The sequence below is a fragment of the Cydia strobilella genome, chromosome 13 (assembly GCF_947568885.1).
Source record: "Cydia strobilella chromosome 13, ilCydStro3.1, whole genome shotgun sequence".
Lineage (NCBI taxonomy): Eukaryota > Metazoa > Arthropoda > Insecta > Lepidoptera > Tortricidae > Cydia > Cydia strobilella.
The window spans coordinates 6,983,088-7,000,330 of record NC_086053.1 but is presented as its reverse complement, the minus strand read 5'-3'; the positions used below and the strand labels follow the sequence as shown (position 1 = coordinate 7,000,330).

Sequence of the window (17,243 nt, the reverse complement as noted above, 5' to 3'; positions counted from 1 at the left end):
GCAGTCGACGTAGTGAAAAGTAGCAAAGTCCTTTAAAATTTCCCAATGACTAAGATGTCAAAAAAAGAAAAACCAACTATACTGTCCCGTAAATATTGATAGCGAGGTGTTAATGTATTTAACCATAATTTAACCAGGGTGTTATAAAGATAAGGCAATCAAATTGTTAAATGAATAATTAAATGTAATTTATGACTTAATTGATCTGGATCTTACGAGAGTTAACTGTGATCTTTTAAACTGCAACTTTCATATAAATACTGATGGACTGCATAAATCAGACCATTTAAAAGGCTAGTTATTGCTGAACTTTACGCGTACTTACACATGCTCTACTTACGACATTCATTCGATTCTCGAAAGAGAAACCATTTCAATTTGTAACTCATTGTCAGTTATCGATTACGCAAACAAAAATTTTACAGTAGTTAGCAGTGGATGGAGATAGACGAGCGTCAGCTTTTTTTACCTTTTGTCTTATATAAATTATAGTAACGCATCAAAATCATTAAAGCACGTCAATCAAGCGTGCGGCTGATATTATCGGTCGCGTAACGTGGAGCTACTGAGCTATACATAAAATTGGAGGCGGTAATTTGAACATAAAAGTCAATTAAAAGTTATAGAATTTTATTTTTCCCAATACTCTGACTTTTTGTAAACTCCTTCATAATCACCAAGTATAAAATTATGTCCACTATCGATTTCATGTTTGTATTCGAATTTATCGGTAAATGAAAAAAACATCCAATAGCATAACGTTCACTAAGAGGGAAGGGGACGGCCGCTTCTCTATACAAACGTAGTCCACATTTTCCTATCTGGATATTGACATGATGGAAAATATTTTTACATATCATACCCTTACGTTTGACTTTTTTCATTTTTTGATTATTGTATAAATTAGGAGCGAAAAACATATTTCACACAATTTTTTACTTTTTTTAAATGTTCCTAACATAAAAATTAATGTTGTAAATATTTGTATGTTATCGATTTAATGTTTGTGTTTGTTTAATGTTTGTATTATGTACTTATGAGTCACAGAAACTCGAAATAAATAAATGTTAATTTATTTTATTTTATTTAAATAATTAAAAAATCGAAAAAAACATAATAAATAAACGTAGGTGCATAGCTGTGGTCGATATACAACCTACAAAAAATTGTGTCAAAATATTTTCAATAATGTTAATATCCAGAAAGGAAAATGAGGACTACTTTTGTATGAAAAGACGATTTCGCACGGATCCTCCACTGTCGTCTTAACGTACGTAGCGTTAAAAAAAGCACAAATCTAAATACGTGCTTTTACAGGTTTATAATATTATAATAAACAAAATCCAAATGACTTTCAAAACAAGAACTGCAGAAAATTACGTATTATTCAAATTGAAATTACCCAGGACCCCGGTCCTGGGTAGTTTCAGTTTACATAAATTGCTGGGTATCAGTTATCGGCGCTGCCTAGCATGCCGTGGCGTGTTATGCAGTGTACTACGTAGGCGAACAACACGCGAACGCGAAGCGAAGCGATGCGGCGCGGAATGAATCAATCCTTTGATACCTATTATAGAAGTCAAGTGTCCTACGTGGGCGATCTCGTTGCGAACGCCGTGGGCCCGCCACGCCTTGCCGCGCCGCGCCGCTTCGCTTCGCGTTCGCGAGTTCTTCGCTTACGTAAGACGCAGCGTTATATTGATCGCCTGCCATGGGCTAATAATAGCAAGTGAAAATTTTAAATAAAACTATGAAAACGGATTATATTGCGTATATTGAATTTATAATACATACCCATGATGATGATGATGATGGATGTATTATAAATTCAATATACGCGATATAATCCGTTTTCATAGTTTTTTTTCATGAGTAACTATCGCGGTAACCGAAGACAATATTAAGTCAAAATTTGTTTTAAAATCGTTTCGTTTTTGTGGGAAACAATGAAATATATTGTGATAAAACTGAATAAAATGCTTCTGATAATATGAAAATAAAGACTGGAAAAAGCAAAAAGTGTGGACCATATAAATAAATATCGACACATGTTGTATCATGATTCACATCATCATTCCTGAACGACATGGCTACATCAGCAAAAAAATAAATAGAATGAAAATAATGAAACAATTCAAATGTATTCTTTGAAATTGTATATATTATTGGGAGCAGCAGGGTAAACACAGCAATAAAAATATGTCAATTTAATTCTTTTATTTTTTTCTTAGCTTATGATGATTACTAGGCGATTGTTTTTTTTTTGGAGGGGTAAGTAATTAAAAACGATTAATATGAATTTGTATGTTAATGAAATGTTATGTTTGACCGCATGTTTTAGTTATGACTCACTAGCTAATGATAGTTAAAATTTTATTACGACAGCTGAATCTATTGTTAGTTTAGTATATATTTATATCGAGCAGAAAGGGATTGAATGAAAACCGATAACCTGCACCCTGCACCACTGCACGCACACGCACAGTAATCATCGACTCGAGCACCGAGAAGCAACCTACGCGGCCCTGTAAATTGAAAACTCTCGATATCAACCAATCGTATCGGAGTCCATAATACAGAACCTATTCCAAGCCTATCGTATAATTATCGCAAATTAGTAACTCGCAGTGCTCAAAGGCACGGTAGCGCATAATATAATAAAGCTGCAGGCATCGCTCTAGCCAATTAAGCTAGGCGTGGCCGCTCGAGACCTTAGAGAGCGGATGTAGCAGCCTCGTTCGCGCCGCCACCTCGCTCCGATCGACGTTTGATGATAACCGCATCTGAAATAAAAGCAAAATAAGTATCTTGAGTGAAAAGGTCAACCGGCCGCCGCTGCGCCGAAATTAAAGTCAAAAATAATAATCATTACCACCACAATAAGCGGAACAGGTCCAGTATTTTGACAACTTGAATGTCGACGTTCACGAGTTTCGCGACCCGCGCCTCGTCCCCTTCCAGGGCTTTTCTTTTCGTACCAAATAATTATAATATGATAATTTATGTGTAGCGGCCCAAAATTTTGGCGAGATCGTATCGTTAAGTTTTATAGCTTAATTTCGTTCGCCGAAGCGACGATGCCGCCTCGCTCTGAAACTCGGAAAAGTAATAGCCGCTTTATACTAATTGTTTTGGTCTGCGATGAAAATGATCCATGGTTTTTGCTCGCCATGAACAAATATGGATGCATTTGGAGCCTCGCGCACTATATTTAGTAAGCATTATTGCTGCGATTTTACTCGAATTGTGAAAGAATCCTTCATTAAAAGCTACCATTGTAATTTTTATCAGCGTAATGCACTTTTAAAAGCAGTAATTCTTTATACGCCTCATTTGTAAAGATATTATAAATTTGCGTAAGTGCGGGAGTTTTTTGTCGCGTTCATTTTGCGAGTGCGCCTGTTTTAAGTCGCTGTCAATATATTTACGGTTCAGTTAATTAATAAACTATTAATGAATGTTTAATTAATGACCGCGGGTGTAATTTTATTTATCCGGCTGGGTTTACCGGAAAGGCGCCGACGTCGTCGCTACATATCCGTAACGTTCAGGAGCTGTTCTGGTTTAATAATTAATAATGTAAGTTTACTGCGAAGCAGTCGCGGATATTTGTCATCGCTGTGTGTCAAACCACGCAATATTGACCATTACTCAATAACTGATAAGGCAGAATAGGTAATATATTTTACATTCAGCCTCAAGGTCGCATAAGTAATATAAGTATTGTGATTACTCTATGGTTTTGTAATTATTCTTAATAACAGATACTAATATATAATAAATGTTAATAAAGCCACGCGTACGTAGACAGGACCACAACAGGACATAAAATGGTACTATAGCTTGACAAAGAAGCAGCAAAAAGGCGAGCAAAAAATCCGTTAAGATAGTTCAGGAGTCCGTGAAGTTATGCGAGGTGTAATTAAAAATAGGTTTTTAAATAAATCATTTTTTTGATAGTTCGAGTATGCAACGAATCTCGGACGAGCTCAATGGTCAGGGCTGCTAGTATCGGATGCCAGCCATGTCCGACATCAGTATTAGTTTTCAATTTATTGATTTCCAAGGTCAATGTTGCATCGAGAGGCCGACAATACCTTCTTGTTACGGAGTCACTGATGCGGCAATAAAAACATGCAGTGTAAACAAATAGGTAAGAAGGTACATTATAGTTGGAATGCGATAATAATTAGGTAATTGATAGTGTTGATTAATAGTTATTTACGATACAAGTGCGAAAAATTGGAAAATCGCAACGAGTGTTTTAAATTGACACGAGTTGCGAATTACCTATTCATACGTGTATCGTACAACATTTTACAGTACATATGGCCCTTTGAATTTTCGACGTAGTTACGTAATGTACTTATTATAGCAACAAATGTACTGTAAAGAATATTAAAATATAAGATAACAATGAGTTTACTGGTAGAAAACTATATAAGTATAAATTATTATACCTCATACATTTCACGAGTTTCCAGGCTAAGTTTTCGACCACGGAACCGTATGTATACAAGTTTCGAACGAAGCAGGGTTATAAATTATCTCACTTGTTTTGACATCGACGTTCTTTCTAATAACTACCGCTTACTACTTTAAGATATATAATATAATACACGTAAATACGTGACGTATTAAATGTTCAGTATGTACCGACAACCTAATTAAATCAAAAATAGTGATCCCACCCGTGATCGTAGAGCTGGCAGCTTCCTCGCACAAAGAGTAAGCAATGCGATACAGCGAGGAAATGCTGCACCATGCCGCATGCCGCAGAAGAATAGTATTTTTTATTTTTAGATTCAGTTTTTAAGTTTTATATGTTAGCTATTTATTTGTTTTAAATAAATGTCCATTAAAAAAAATTCAAGAGCAATGAAAAGGAGTTACATTCGAACTTTTATTCATATCATATGTTATTGTTTTTGTATTGACATCATACCTATAACATGCAGCACGTCTCACTCACACTAATGCTTAAGTTCGACCAAAGATGCATGGATGACTGTTATCAAAATGAAAACAAATTGACATTAATTCGGAAGTTCTAATCTGCCTCAAAGTGTATTAGAATTAGAACTAATGCTGAATAAATGACAACTTTTGACACTATTCATAACAAATCTAGATCAAATTCATAACCTGTTATTACAATCAGAATACTCCTTTAGATTCTTGAAAGCCGCTCTTTTGAGTTTCAGTTCAGGATTAAGCGGTTTATTTTGGTGCAAATGCAAACAAAATCTCTTCTGTATTTTCTCACCGAAAAGCACTTCCTACCTTCACTTCAAAAATTTAAATTTAGCTAAACAGTATCTTTGTAACCATTTTATGCATTTAATAATACTAAAAAGTGGTTCCATTCAAAAAAACAATTGAATACCTTTTACCCTTTCATACCCGTTCATAAATGAATTCAACAAGTCTATTAGCATTATTTCAACACGACACCTGAAACTTCAATCGAATGGCGCTCGATTGTAGCCGAAAAGGATATATAACGACAATCGAATCGAATCGACGGCGGCGCAGGCGCGGGCGTGGTCGCCGGCCGCTCTCCTTGACTCCAGCGTCAAGCATCGCATGATCTTTTGCGGGGCAGGGCGATGCAACGGTCTTAATACTTTACTCTACATTTGGTCGGTTTTATGTACCGCGACGGTCACAATAAAGCATACAGTGTGTGATGATATGCGGGTATCGCAACCTATGGCCAAGGGTGTTGGCGAACTTTATTAAATTTTACTATCTCCGTCTATCTTAATAAAGCTTACTATCAGGAAATTCAGGAATACATAATTACCTACAAAGTCAGTGGCGGTTGTCACATGGGCGATAAGTGTTTTAATAACATTAGCTACGCGGACGATATGGTGCTGTTGGGGCCATCGGTCAACTCCATAAGGCAGTTGCTGGCACTATGTGAGGGTTACGCTGCGCAGCGTGGTCTCAGGTATAACGCTACCAAAAGCGAGCTGGTAGTGTTCAAGGCCCGTAAATACAACCGGGAAGCTGTCCCTGAGATCACGCTGGGTGGGATACCCCTAAAAGTAGTTGAGAGGGTTAAATATCTTGGTCATATGCTCACCAGTGACCTGAGCGATGACCCGGATCTGGAGAGGGAGAGGAGAGCGATGGCTGTGCGGGGCAATATGATCGCCCGCAGATTCGCACGCTGTAGTAACGAAGTCAAACTGACGCTTTTCAAGGCCTACTGTCAGACGTTCTACACGTGTAGTCTGTGGGTGAAATTTACACACAGAGCCTACAACGCAATTCGCGTGCAATACAACAACATCCTCAGAATGTTGTTGCGGCTGCCGAGACATTGCAGTGCATCCAGAATGTTTGCTGAGGCGCGTACAGATGACTTTTTCGCCGTCAGGAGAAAAAGAGTTGGATCACTGCTAAGTCGTATGCGGGGCAGCAGCAACGGCCTTCTGAGGGCGTTGGCTGAGCGTCTCGACTCTCCTCTCACTCGCTACTGGGTGGAAGTGGCGATTGGCAGGGCCAAGTAGAGCAGGTTGTCTGCCTTGCTTGCCCCTGCCAAATAATATTTTTTTTCCTATATCGTGTAGGTAATATATGTAGTTTTATATTTGTATTGTTAAATTTTAATTATTGTTGTTTTTGTATTGTGCCACTAACATAGTTATTAAGATACTCTGTAACTAACAAACTATGGATCAGCTCGGTCTGAAATAAATGATTTATTATTATTATTATATATATATATATGAATGTAATGGTTCAATATCTTGTGTGGTAATTAATTGATAAACGATGCGTTTAGATGCGAGGTCCATTTTACTTGCAAAATGTTATATTACCTAGCGACTTCTCGTATGCATGCTAATAAAGTGAAATTTAGCGTGCATACGAGTAGCCTGGAAACAATGCCAATTAAGATACCAATACGAGTATAAGAAACCATCTGGTCAAAATGGCAGGGATACGTTGGATGACGTCAGCACATAACCGGTCGCTATGGAGATCATTGAGGGAGGGCTTTGTCCAGCAGTGGACGTCTTCCGGCTGATATGATGATGATTATGATATAAGTCTAGTGAAACTAACCGTGAATCATTCAAAACTCTAATTATGATAAGAAGCCAATTTTAATGTAAAGAGATGCAATATAATGGCGTTCATTTTCATTAGCGCAAACACACGGTATTATATACCTATAGATATTATACCTACTTCCAATTCAAAGCAAACTTTAGAGTTTCCTTAAATAAAAGGAGCAACTTGGAGTCAGTAGGTATAACAAAAGTTGTATGTGGAAAGACGACCTTTAAATACGACAGACTAGGTACATTATTTTTGAAATTTACTAACTAGAAGACGGAATGGGAATGACATCAGACAATCACGGGCACAGCTAGTAAGGGTACCTGGATGATTTTGGGATCGTGATCCCGAATGTCAAAAATGTATTTAGATGGTCATAATAAACAAATTTCCATGGGATTAACCATTATGGGACTAACCACAAAATCGCGAAAATAAATCTTATGTATGTCTTACAGGGACCTAAAGAACCTGGCCGAGGACCGAGAAAACTGGCGCATACTCCACCGACAAGAGCCATGCTCTTAAATTATTATGATGATGTGGGCACGATGTAGACGAAATGTATGGGCAGAAGTATATTTTTTTCACGATTTTCATATCGATTCCATGGGAAATCTTGTTCAGTATGACTATTTCAATACATTTCTGACATTGGGGATCACGACCCCGTATTCACCCAGTATACTTAATCTAATCGTAAAGTATCACGCATAGCAGCGCGCGCTACAGCCGCGGTGAATGTGGCCGCTCGGTGGACGGGCGGTGTGATAACCCGCCGTTATCACACCGCCTCCTACAATGCAGAACCCTGCTTCGATATTACACTCCATGTAGGAGTAGACGTTAAGCTAGATTTAGGGAATTTCATTCTTATATCAAACTGGATATATCCATTTGTATGGAAATATAGAATATTTCATATTATATTAGAAAATGTAGCCGTAAATTACTCGTAATACGCTAACTTGTTTTAAATTCCCCCATTTTGATTTTGTATTTTAATGTTTTCGAAAAATAAGCACCTTTGCAAAAAGGGTCTTCAATTCCATGGGTTTGTCCGTTTACCACGGCTTGTAGGTATACAATGAAAAATAAATTATCTGGGTTAAGTATTATAATTTTTTTGATGCAATCACGAACTGTCAAAAAATACTCATTTAAAGGCGTCCATAAACTTTCCTTTACAAGTAAAATTTATAATGTTTAGTAGTTGTCCGCTGCGTTAGGCATTTACTAATAATTATAGTCCAAGTTTTTTTGGACATATTATATAAATAACTCGAAGAATTATATTAATTTCATTTCTTTTAGGAAGTGCCCTTGATCTGCGTACTTACACCGTATTGTATGTATGTAAGCTACAACCATATATACGAGCTGTGATTACCGACATAGGTATTAATTTATTTACAACATTTCAAAGTTGTCACATCCAGGGCTATTACAACATGTTGCATTAAGTCTACACAGGGTGATATTTACGATGTCCTCACGTCCCACTGGGTAAATACTCGCATTTATATTATTTCCAAATGTTACTGTATCATTGCAGTTAAATAGGATTTATATGACATTTTCAATGAGATGTCTAATTCATTTTGGGGTGTGTGTTTAGCTAGTTTTGTAAGCTGGCAGGGAATTTATCTAATCTTGCATTATTCGGCTTGTCGACCCCTGTGAATTAACTTGCTCTAGCACATTTAACACTCTAATTTATTTTTTATGCTGTAAAAAAAATATTACTGTAAAATAATCTTCATTAATAAATGACACACAAATCACAGGTAACAGGTATTATAAACACTCATCGGTAGGTACTATATGTCTACCTAATATCGCATAGGTGTACCCAAATTCACAAACATCAAACCCGAATCTAATGTACCTACCTAAAACGGAACTCAAACTTAAATTCATAATCTGACTACAAAACATTTTCGTTAAATACAAAGAAGTAGTGGGTAGAAAGTATAATCAATCAATGTTGGTAACAATATTTTGCCGTGACGCGTCAAGTTACCGACAATTTTCCAATGAAACCAAACGTCCTTGCTTCTTATACTCGTTAATACATCATAACCCGAGTCACCTTCCGCGCCGCGTAATCGATCCTGGGCCAATTATACACATTCATATTCATCAAGTTAGGGCTTTGATATTATACGTTATTATAGGAAGACACCGAGATCTAGAATATCTAGATCGACGCGGAAACTTCATGCAGATTATATATGTTGTTGTTTGTTTTACATAGGCTAATTATTCTAAGTTGCGGTTTGTGGGTAGGTATAAGTATGATTTTATTGTATTTTTATAGAATATTTATGGCATATAATCATGCCGCCCATCTGCAGATTAACAGTCATATCTGTCATATATAGGAATTTGACAAAATTGGCTACGTCAGCCACTTGCGAGCGCACCAGAGACAGCAATAACGGAGTTGATAGCAGTCGCCGTGGCCGAATCGGCCGTGGAGTTATTATTATTATTATATAGGAATTTGGATTTCGAGGTAAGTAATGTACAGAAAAATCCTTACTAAGCCTTATTTTGAAATTATTTAGTAACCACAAGTGAAAGTAATTATTTCCATTTTAAGCTGCAACATATTTGTATAACACGTGCCAGTGGCATTTAAAAAGCGCTTTAGAAAAGCGGCGTCTTTCCTGTGGACAGTATTAATAAAATAGTTAAAGATTTAGACACATCTGGTACATAATTCTTTCATCACACAGCTTTAAAAAATTGGTGTGCTATACCATAATAAAAATATGGTGGCGCCGTTGCAGAGTAGCACACAAAAACAGAAGGTTTGAACATGCCTATAAGGGCCCAGTACGAATATTTGACTTTTTAAGTTCATTTATTACATGATGACCACGGTAAAGACGCACATCGCTAACTCATTCTTAAACTATTTTTAACCTTAATAATGTTTGTTCATAATATTTTAATCAGAGATTTAGTTTATAATGAAATATGCTTTACTTGTGATTTCTCTCATTTACAGAAAGTGTAACCGCGAAACATAAGACTGCAGACGAAGGTGCACACTTCATCATTGGCATCATTGCAGTTCACTTACATTCCGTAATTAAACAAAAAAAGGAATGTTTAAGACATACTTACTAATCTACACATCTTTATTGTAGTGCACAGTACACTCGAGTTATTTTTTTTGTACTTGTTGCACTTACACTAGTTATTCTATGATAACCAACTAAGTCGAATTTACGTACGTACGTATACTAATTTGAACCTTATTGAATATACGCAGGACTTTACATGGGTATATATTACATGTAACAAAATAATTCACACTTAAGGCGGAAACTTGTCCGAAACACCGATTTGATCGCAACGCAGCGCACACGCACAAGCTGGACTGCTGCATAAATTATTCTAATATCGTATCATCTGGACTCGCCGTATTTGTGATACACCTACACATTATCTTGTTAAATACATATTAAATGGATAATTGATTCTTTACTACCAAGTTCCTTAATGAGGCGTAAAATATGGTCATATTTTCTGATTTGTCACTACGAATTTGTTTCTCTTTGTTGGATATTAACTATGTTATAATATTTCTCTTAAAGCATAAAAAAGCATCTGTACCTCATTCTATCTGATTAAAGAGTGTAGTTTTATAGGGTACTTCGTACCTCCGTATGATATCAATATTCGTTTAAGTATTTGGCATGGTTTGTAGCCTACCAAAATGGACAGACGGACTTTATAACACTATTAAACCTTGTACCAAACTTATTCTTTATGACAGGTTGGTGTTCAGGTTGTGTGTTGTCGCTTTACGGTTTAAGTTCCCATATAAATAACTAAAAAAGTTTTAAGTTATTTAAATGAAAGGTGTTAATAATATTTCGAATAAAGGGCGTGTCGGTTCGGCCGATTTCGACTCGGCCTGCGGCGGCTGAGTATTGGAATAAGCAAAATTTAATAAACCACACCGTACTTATTCTCGTATTACATTGCAAGTTAAAGTGAACACAAATTTGAGAATATAAGGTAAAGTCTTAAAACACGAATGTCCGGGCAGACTGTAATTAAAGCACTCTTACTTTCACTTTTTTATCACCTTTTGGACACAATTTAAGCCACATAAAGCACCCTCTAGTGCCAACGGTCCTAAAGGTAAAGTACACATTAAACTTAATTAATCGATCTTTTATCCGTACAAAACGTAACATTAACATATAATTAATTAAATGTCACAAAGCAAAACTACACTAGTAAAATACGATTACACTGCGGGCCAGGCGAATGTGTAGGTAGGCTCATGATTTGTATTACTAAAGTAACGAATCAAAAATAGTAGGTATGTATTATTTTAATTGGCATAATGATCGCTTTAAAATTATTGCTACATTTTTATAGCCCCTTAATGCTCAATGGCTTGTTAATTAATATTTAAAGTCTTTGCGCAGGACTGTCTTAGTTTCAACTTATTTACGCTCAAGGTCATTAATGTCGTTTAAAGATGACTTAAATTTTAACCGGTATATGTACAATAAACGTAAATACTAAAAACATGTATTGTGCACACTTTATCATCAAAAGCAGATCTTCAGAGCCGGTACCATGTGAACCTAAAAATGGCGTTTATTCGGTTAACTGGTGTTTGTTCAATTAAATCCGGGTGTAACGAGGATATTACACGAAACTCTCGTGAAATATAGGGAAAGGTTGAACCCGATACGCATGAGATGCGGATTCCGTAAGCGCGAGCCAAGGTCCCGTGCAGTATCGTCGTCGTCAGACGATCCGCCGTGTCGGGTGTTCGATGAGATCGACTTACCCATCGACCGATCACCGGTGTAATGTCAACGCACTTGTATATAGTTAAATAGATGCATGTCTTGATTTGAGAGATATAATGATTAGTTACCTATAGCTATGAGATAAGGCTTTTTATGTCAGCGTTAAACGCGCTGGCATAGTTATAGCTATAAAGCAAGCTATCATAAATCTAACTGAGAGATCATCAAATAAATACAAGTCTAGTAAATTATTCAATTACTACACGTTGTGTGATGAACTTCAGGAAGACCGGGTATAAGTAGTTTCAGCTCACACATAGCTACTATGTTGCTGCCATAACGGTAATAACTAACGGTAAGAATGTCCTCTCAATTTTCATCGAAAACTAAATATATAAACGCGAGTCTTCAATAATCATAACAGTTACACGTTCTTGTACTATTCCCAGACTCTTTGGAACTGTACTGAAATAAAAAGAGTAATTAGAGTGACAAATGAAAGCAACAAGAAGCAATAGTAACGGACTGGCGCAACGCTCTTCGCATGACATACCGCATTGAGCAGAAACACATAAACTTTTTACAAACCATGGAGAAATCCGCATTGTATAGGGTTTACAACATTAAATGCGATGCCGATACGTCGAACGATTGCATAGTATTGCACCGGTGAGTGGGCGTCAGCACGCAAGTCTCGTTTGGAGCCATGCAAATGTTTTGATATACATAACATTGGCCGATAGTGTATTAGGTACTGTTTGATTTGTGTGGGCATTGTCGGCTTAAAGTACCGTTTTAGCGATATACTGGAACTTTAGTTAAACTTGCAGATTAATCTACGGCGATGAACTTATCTACCCTTTATGCGTGTGTGTGGGTCAATAGCCGTGTTGTATAAATTAATTGATCTAAAAAAACGTTCTTACTAGAAATTGACGAAACTAATACATAGGTTATAATATACCTATGTTAAGCAAAGTTCTGCTTCGTAAATCTTTTATGGTCTGCTATGATAAGATAAGATAGTATAGTATATGGTCGATCTCTAAAGCCAGTTATGTTCTAGAGGTGGTTCCCGCTGTAGGGTGTGCTCTAAAACTTTACTAGCCAGCTGCCTAAGCCTTAAACTAGGATTTGCATTTAAAATCAAAATAATAATAATTTCGCAACTCTTTGACCTTTCAATCTTGCTGGTTGTTTAACGTTCTTAGGATGTTTATAGAAGCTGCGTTGCCATTTATTTTATATGCATATGATTTTGATTAGGTATGGTCTTAATGGAAGACCAAAACAAGACAACTGTCCAGGACTACGCTGAATTGGGGACCATTTTGTGGCAGTTACACGTATTGCCTGTTTGTCGTACTATTGTGTTGTATTGTTAATATAGTATCACGAAAAATATTATTATTATTATTTATTTACATAAACATATATAATCAATCACTTTATTTCGTCATCATAGGTATAAATACATACAGGTGATAGTGTATTTTACATGCAACAGCTATGATATGGTGTACCTTTCCGGCGTACTTAAAATAAAGCTAACTATTTAATACAATTATCTACAATTAAAATATAAGTTACAAACTGAAAAAATAAGATAAATAAAAAATGTCAACCGACCTTAACATAATATACCTAGGAGGATATAACCAAACAGAGTAGGACGTTACACATATTGACTAAGTCCTACAGTAAGCTCAAGAAGGCTTATGTTGTGGGTACTTAGACAACGATATATATAATATACAAATATTTACATACATACATAGAAAACACCCAAGACTCAAGAACAAATACCTGTGTTCATCATACAAATACATGCCCTTACCGCCGGGATTCGAACCCAGGACCATCGGCTTCACAGACAGGGTCACTATACCCACTGGGCCAGACCAGTTGTCAAAATAGCATTAAATGTCAATACCTCAATATGTCAATCTTATTACATACTGTTATCACATAAAAAGTCTTGAACATTATAATAACATTTTTCCAAAAGAAATTTCTTGTTCCGTTTTTGTTGCTGTTTTATACGTTGCTTTGTTATGGCTCCGATCGCATTTTTTTTATGTTCCGCCTTACTACGTACCTAACCTGTTAATAAAATTTAGTTAAAACAATGCAAAGGCATTGTTTGGTAATTTCAGGTACAGGCCTGCAATTACCTACCTAAATGTCACACCTTTTAAATTACGAGTAGGAAGGCTATTAGGTACACATAGGAAATTTAATAGCATTAGGCAAGTAATTTAAAATTTGTCACAAATCTTGCACTATCACGTAAGAAAGTTAGTCAGTGAGGAGGAGTGTTGAGGTAACATATAAAAATAGGTGCCTACATAATTTGTTTTATCAAAAACAAAGGGCCAGGCTACAATATATTCTGTTCCTACTCTATATAAAAGTATACCAACGTTCAAGATAACTACAATTAATGATAGGCTTAAAACGCTTAATGTTCATGAAAATGAAATATCAATTATGAAAGAGAATACTTAAATAAAAAAATGTCCTTTAATCACTATCTTTTCAAGTGAAATCCGTAATACATTTATACAAAGTCGTTTCTTATGCAGATAAATAACCATTGTTGGTTCATTGATATTTGTACATTATAATTAGTAATATTGTAGCCGGCTAACTAGAGCGGTAGAAAATGAAAAATAGGTTCTTATAGTAAAACAATATAATAATAAAATATGTACAATAAATTAAACTAATTTCTGTCAGTACACGAGTCAAAACCAATAAAATATCGTCACTGGCCTTAACGTTTTCGATTTCCAATCTTCGTCGAGCCGAACGATGAATTTCCGCAGCGGTAGTAGCAACTGCGGGCTACGCGGGCTCACCAGGCGCAAGCAGATAAAAACTTCAGGAGCGAATATCCAGAAAATAAGTAGCTTCAATCATGCGTCTTCAGTTTTAAACCAAAAGAAAGGGCTGCAACAATCGTGCGTTCTTAGTTTCCGGGTTGAAACCTAACCCAAGCCTCATTCAGTTACAAAAAACCAGTGACGTACAAATAAGACTTGGATTAGGTTTAATTTAAACATAAACTTAATACTATACAAATTTTACCTGCATTAGACGCAGCCCTCGTATTACTATCGTATTAATACTTTTAACACAAATCACATAAGCATGGAGTCACATTAAATAAATATTAGTAATCAGAGTTGTGGGTTATTTGCAACAAAATTCCCAGAGAAAAATTATCAGAAAAAACAAAAGACGGGCGAATGGCTTAATTTTTTTTTACAGCCGGCCAGTGCGCGCGGTGGCTGCACTATGCAGGTTTGCCATGTTACAGTACCCCTCGCGCCCAGGAGAATTTTCCAAAATATGACATGAAGGAAAATTCCAGAAAGAGAAAAAAAACTTAAATTATGTAACACATATTTACAATTTCAAATCTTTAATATGCCATCTGCCTATGGCACGTCCATTAGAATCTGCCAATTCATATACAAGAGGAGACAATTTTTTTAATATAGTACATTTTACAAATTTGGGCGCTAGTTTTGCAGTAAAATATTTACCAGCATCACTAAGCTGGTAATTACGACGCCAAACAACATCGCCTTCATTAAACTCTGCATGTTTACGCCTTAAATTATAATATTTACAATTTTTTACATGTGCATCCCAAATTGCGGCTTGCACTTTGTCGAGAATAGGGGACAAGTGGCCTAAGTTCTCAGCGTATTTATCACGCGGTGCAAAAATGAGGTCCTCGTAATCGACTTCACTTGAATTGGGAGCACCATAGAATGACCCGCAAGGGACAAGCTCTCTACCGTACACTAGAAAAACTGGAGTGAACCCAGTTACTTCATTAACACTGGTGTTCATGGCAAATTGGATTTTAGGAATATTAAGATCCCAATTTCTATGATCATTCTCTACAAACGAGCTAATAGCTGTTATTAAGGTGCGATTGTATCGCTCAACAGAATTCACTTGAGGGCAATATTTAGGGGTAAAATGTACTTCAGGAATTTGATATTTACTGAAAAGATCCTGTAAATCATTACTAATAAACTGAGCACCATTGTCCATTATAACAGTCCGTGGAAAACCATGTACCAAGAATACGAAATCTTCCAAAATCTTACAAATTATATTAGACGTTGCCTTTTTAATTGGAAATATTAAGCAGTATTTGGAAAAGCAGCAATTGACAACTAAAATGTACCGATTTTGTTTACGTGTCATTGGTAATGTGCCAACAAGGTCGATAGATAAACACTGAAATGGTCTGCAACACTCCTTTGGTTTGCCCATTATTCCCAAAGTTTGATGATTCTGGTACTTATATGCCAAACATGTTTCACAACTTGCAATATATTTACAAATGTCCCTATACATGCCAGGCCAAAAATAACGCAAAGAAACTCTTTTATGCGTTTTAAAAATACCAAAGTGAGCAGCAGTAGGCTGTGAATGATTCTCATGGATAATATCTCGTCTCATTTCTTTTGGAATTACCAGTTTCCAATCATATTCAGAAGTCAGTAAAGAACTAGTTCGCTTAAGTCTGTACAAATTATTATTTACAACTTTGAAGTCAGGAAATTCAGAAGGGTTGTCCTGGCAACCTTGTAAAAGGTTATTAAACCAGTCGTCGTTAGACTGAACATAAACCAAATCGACTGGTACCGAGCGCGATAAAGCATCAGGTACCACATGATCTTTACCCTTTTTGTGTTTTATCTCAAAATTAAATGAAGACAAACGGACGCTCCAACGAGCCAAACGCCCAGTAGGGTTGTCTAAACTTAAAAACCATTTCAGAGCTGCATGATCTGTATAGACAATGAATTTCTGACCATTATCTAAATAACATTGCCAATGTTCCAATGCTAGAATTACACTTAAAAGCTCACGTTCCGTTATAGAATAATTTTGTTGTTGTTTTGATAAAGAACGGCTAAAATAAGCTATAGGTTTGTCAATACCGTCTTCATCTTGTGTCAACATAGCACCTATCCCGTAGTTTGACGCATCACAATGGACAGAGAATGTTTTTGAAAAATCAGGACATGCCAAAACAGAACTAGACACAAGTGCTTGCTTTATTTTGTCAAAAGCAATGTTAGCCTCCTCATTCCATTTAAATGGAGGAGCCTTTTTTCCCGTAGATGTAAGCATATTAAGAGGAGCGGCCAAAGTACTAAAATTAGGTACAAAACGCCTGTACCAACTGGCCGTGCCCAGAAACTTTTTGAGTTCACGTCTTGTTGTAGGAACGCGAATATCAAGAATTGCCTTTACTTTATCAGGGTCTGTTCTCAAGCCTTTGTGGTCAACAATATAACCTAGATATTTTAACTCACGTCGGAAGAACGCAGATTTCTCATAATTAAT

The 17,243-nt window shown here is 36.2% G+C and overlaps 1 protein-coding gene across 1 annotated transcript; it reads left to right on the top strand.

Moving 5' to 3' along the window:
- Window positions 1-5,873: 5,873 nt before the first annotated feature.
- Window positions 5,874-6,521, top strand: LOC134746903 (uncharacterized). The gene has a single exon (XM_063681474.1). It carries the CDS (start codon window positions 5,874-5,876, stop codon window positions 6,519-6,521), a length of 648 nt encoding a protein of 215 aa, XP_063537544.1.
- Window positions 6,522-17,243: the final 10,722 nt, after the last annotated feature.

Coding starts and splice junctions, on each gene's coding strand:
- LOC134746903 (XM_063681474.1), top strand. CDS start 5,874: ATGGTGCTGTTGGGGCCATCGGTCAACTCCATAAGGCAGTTGCTGGCA.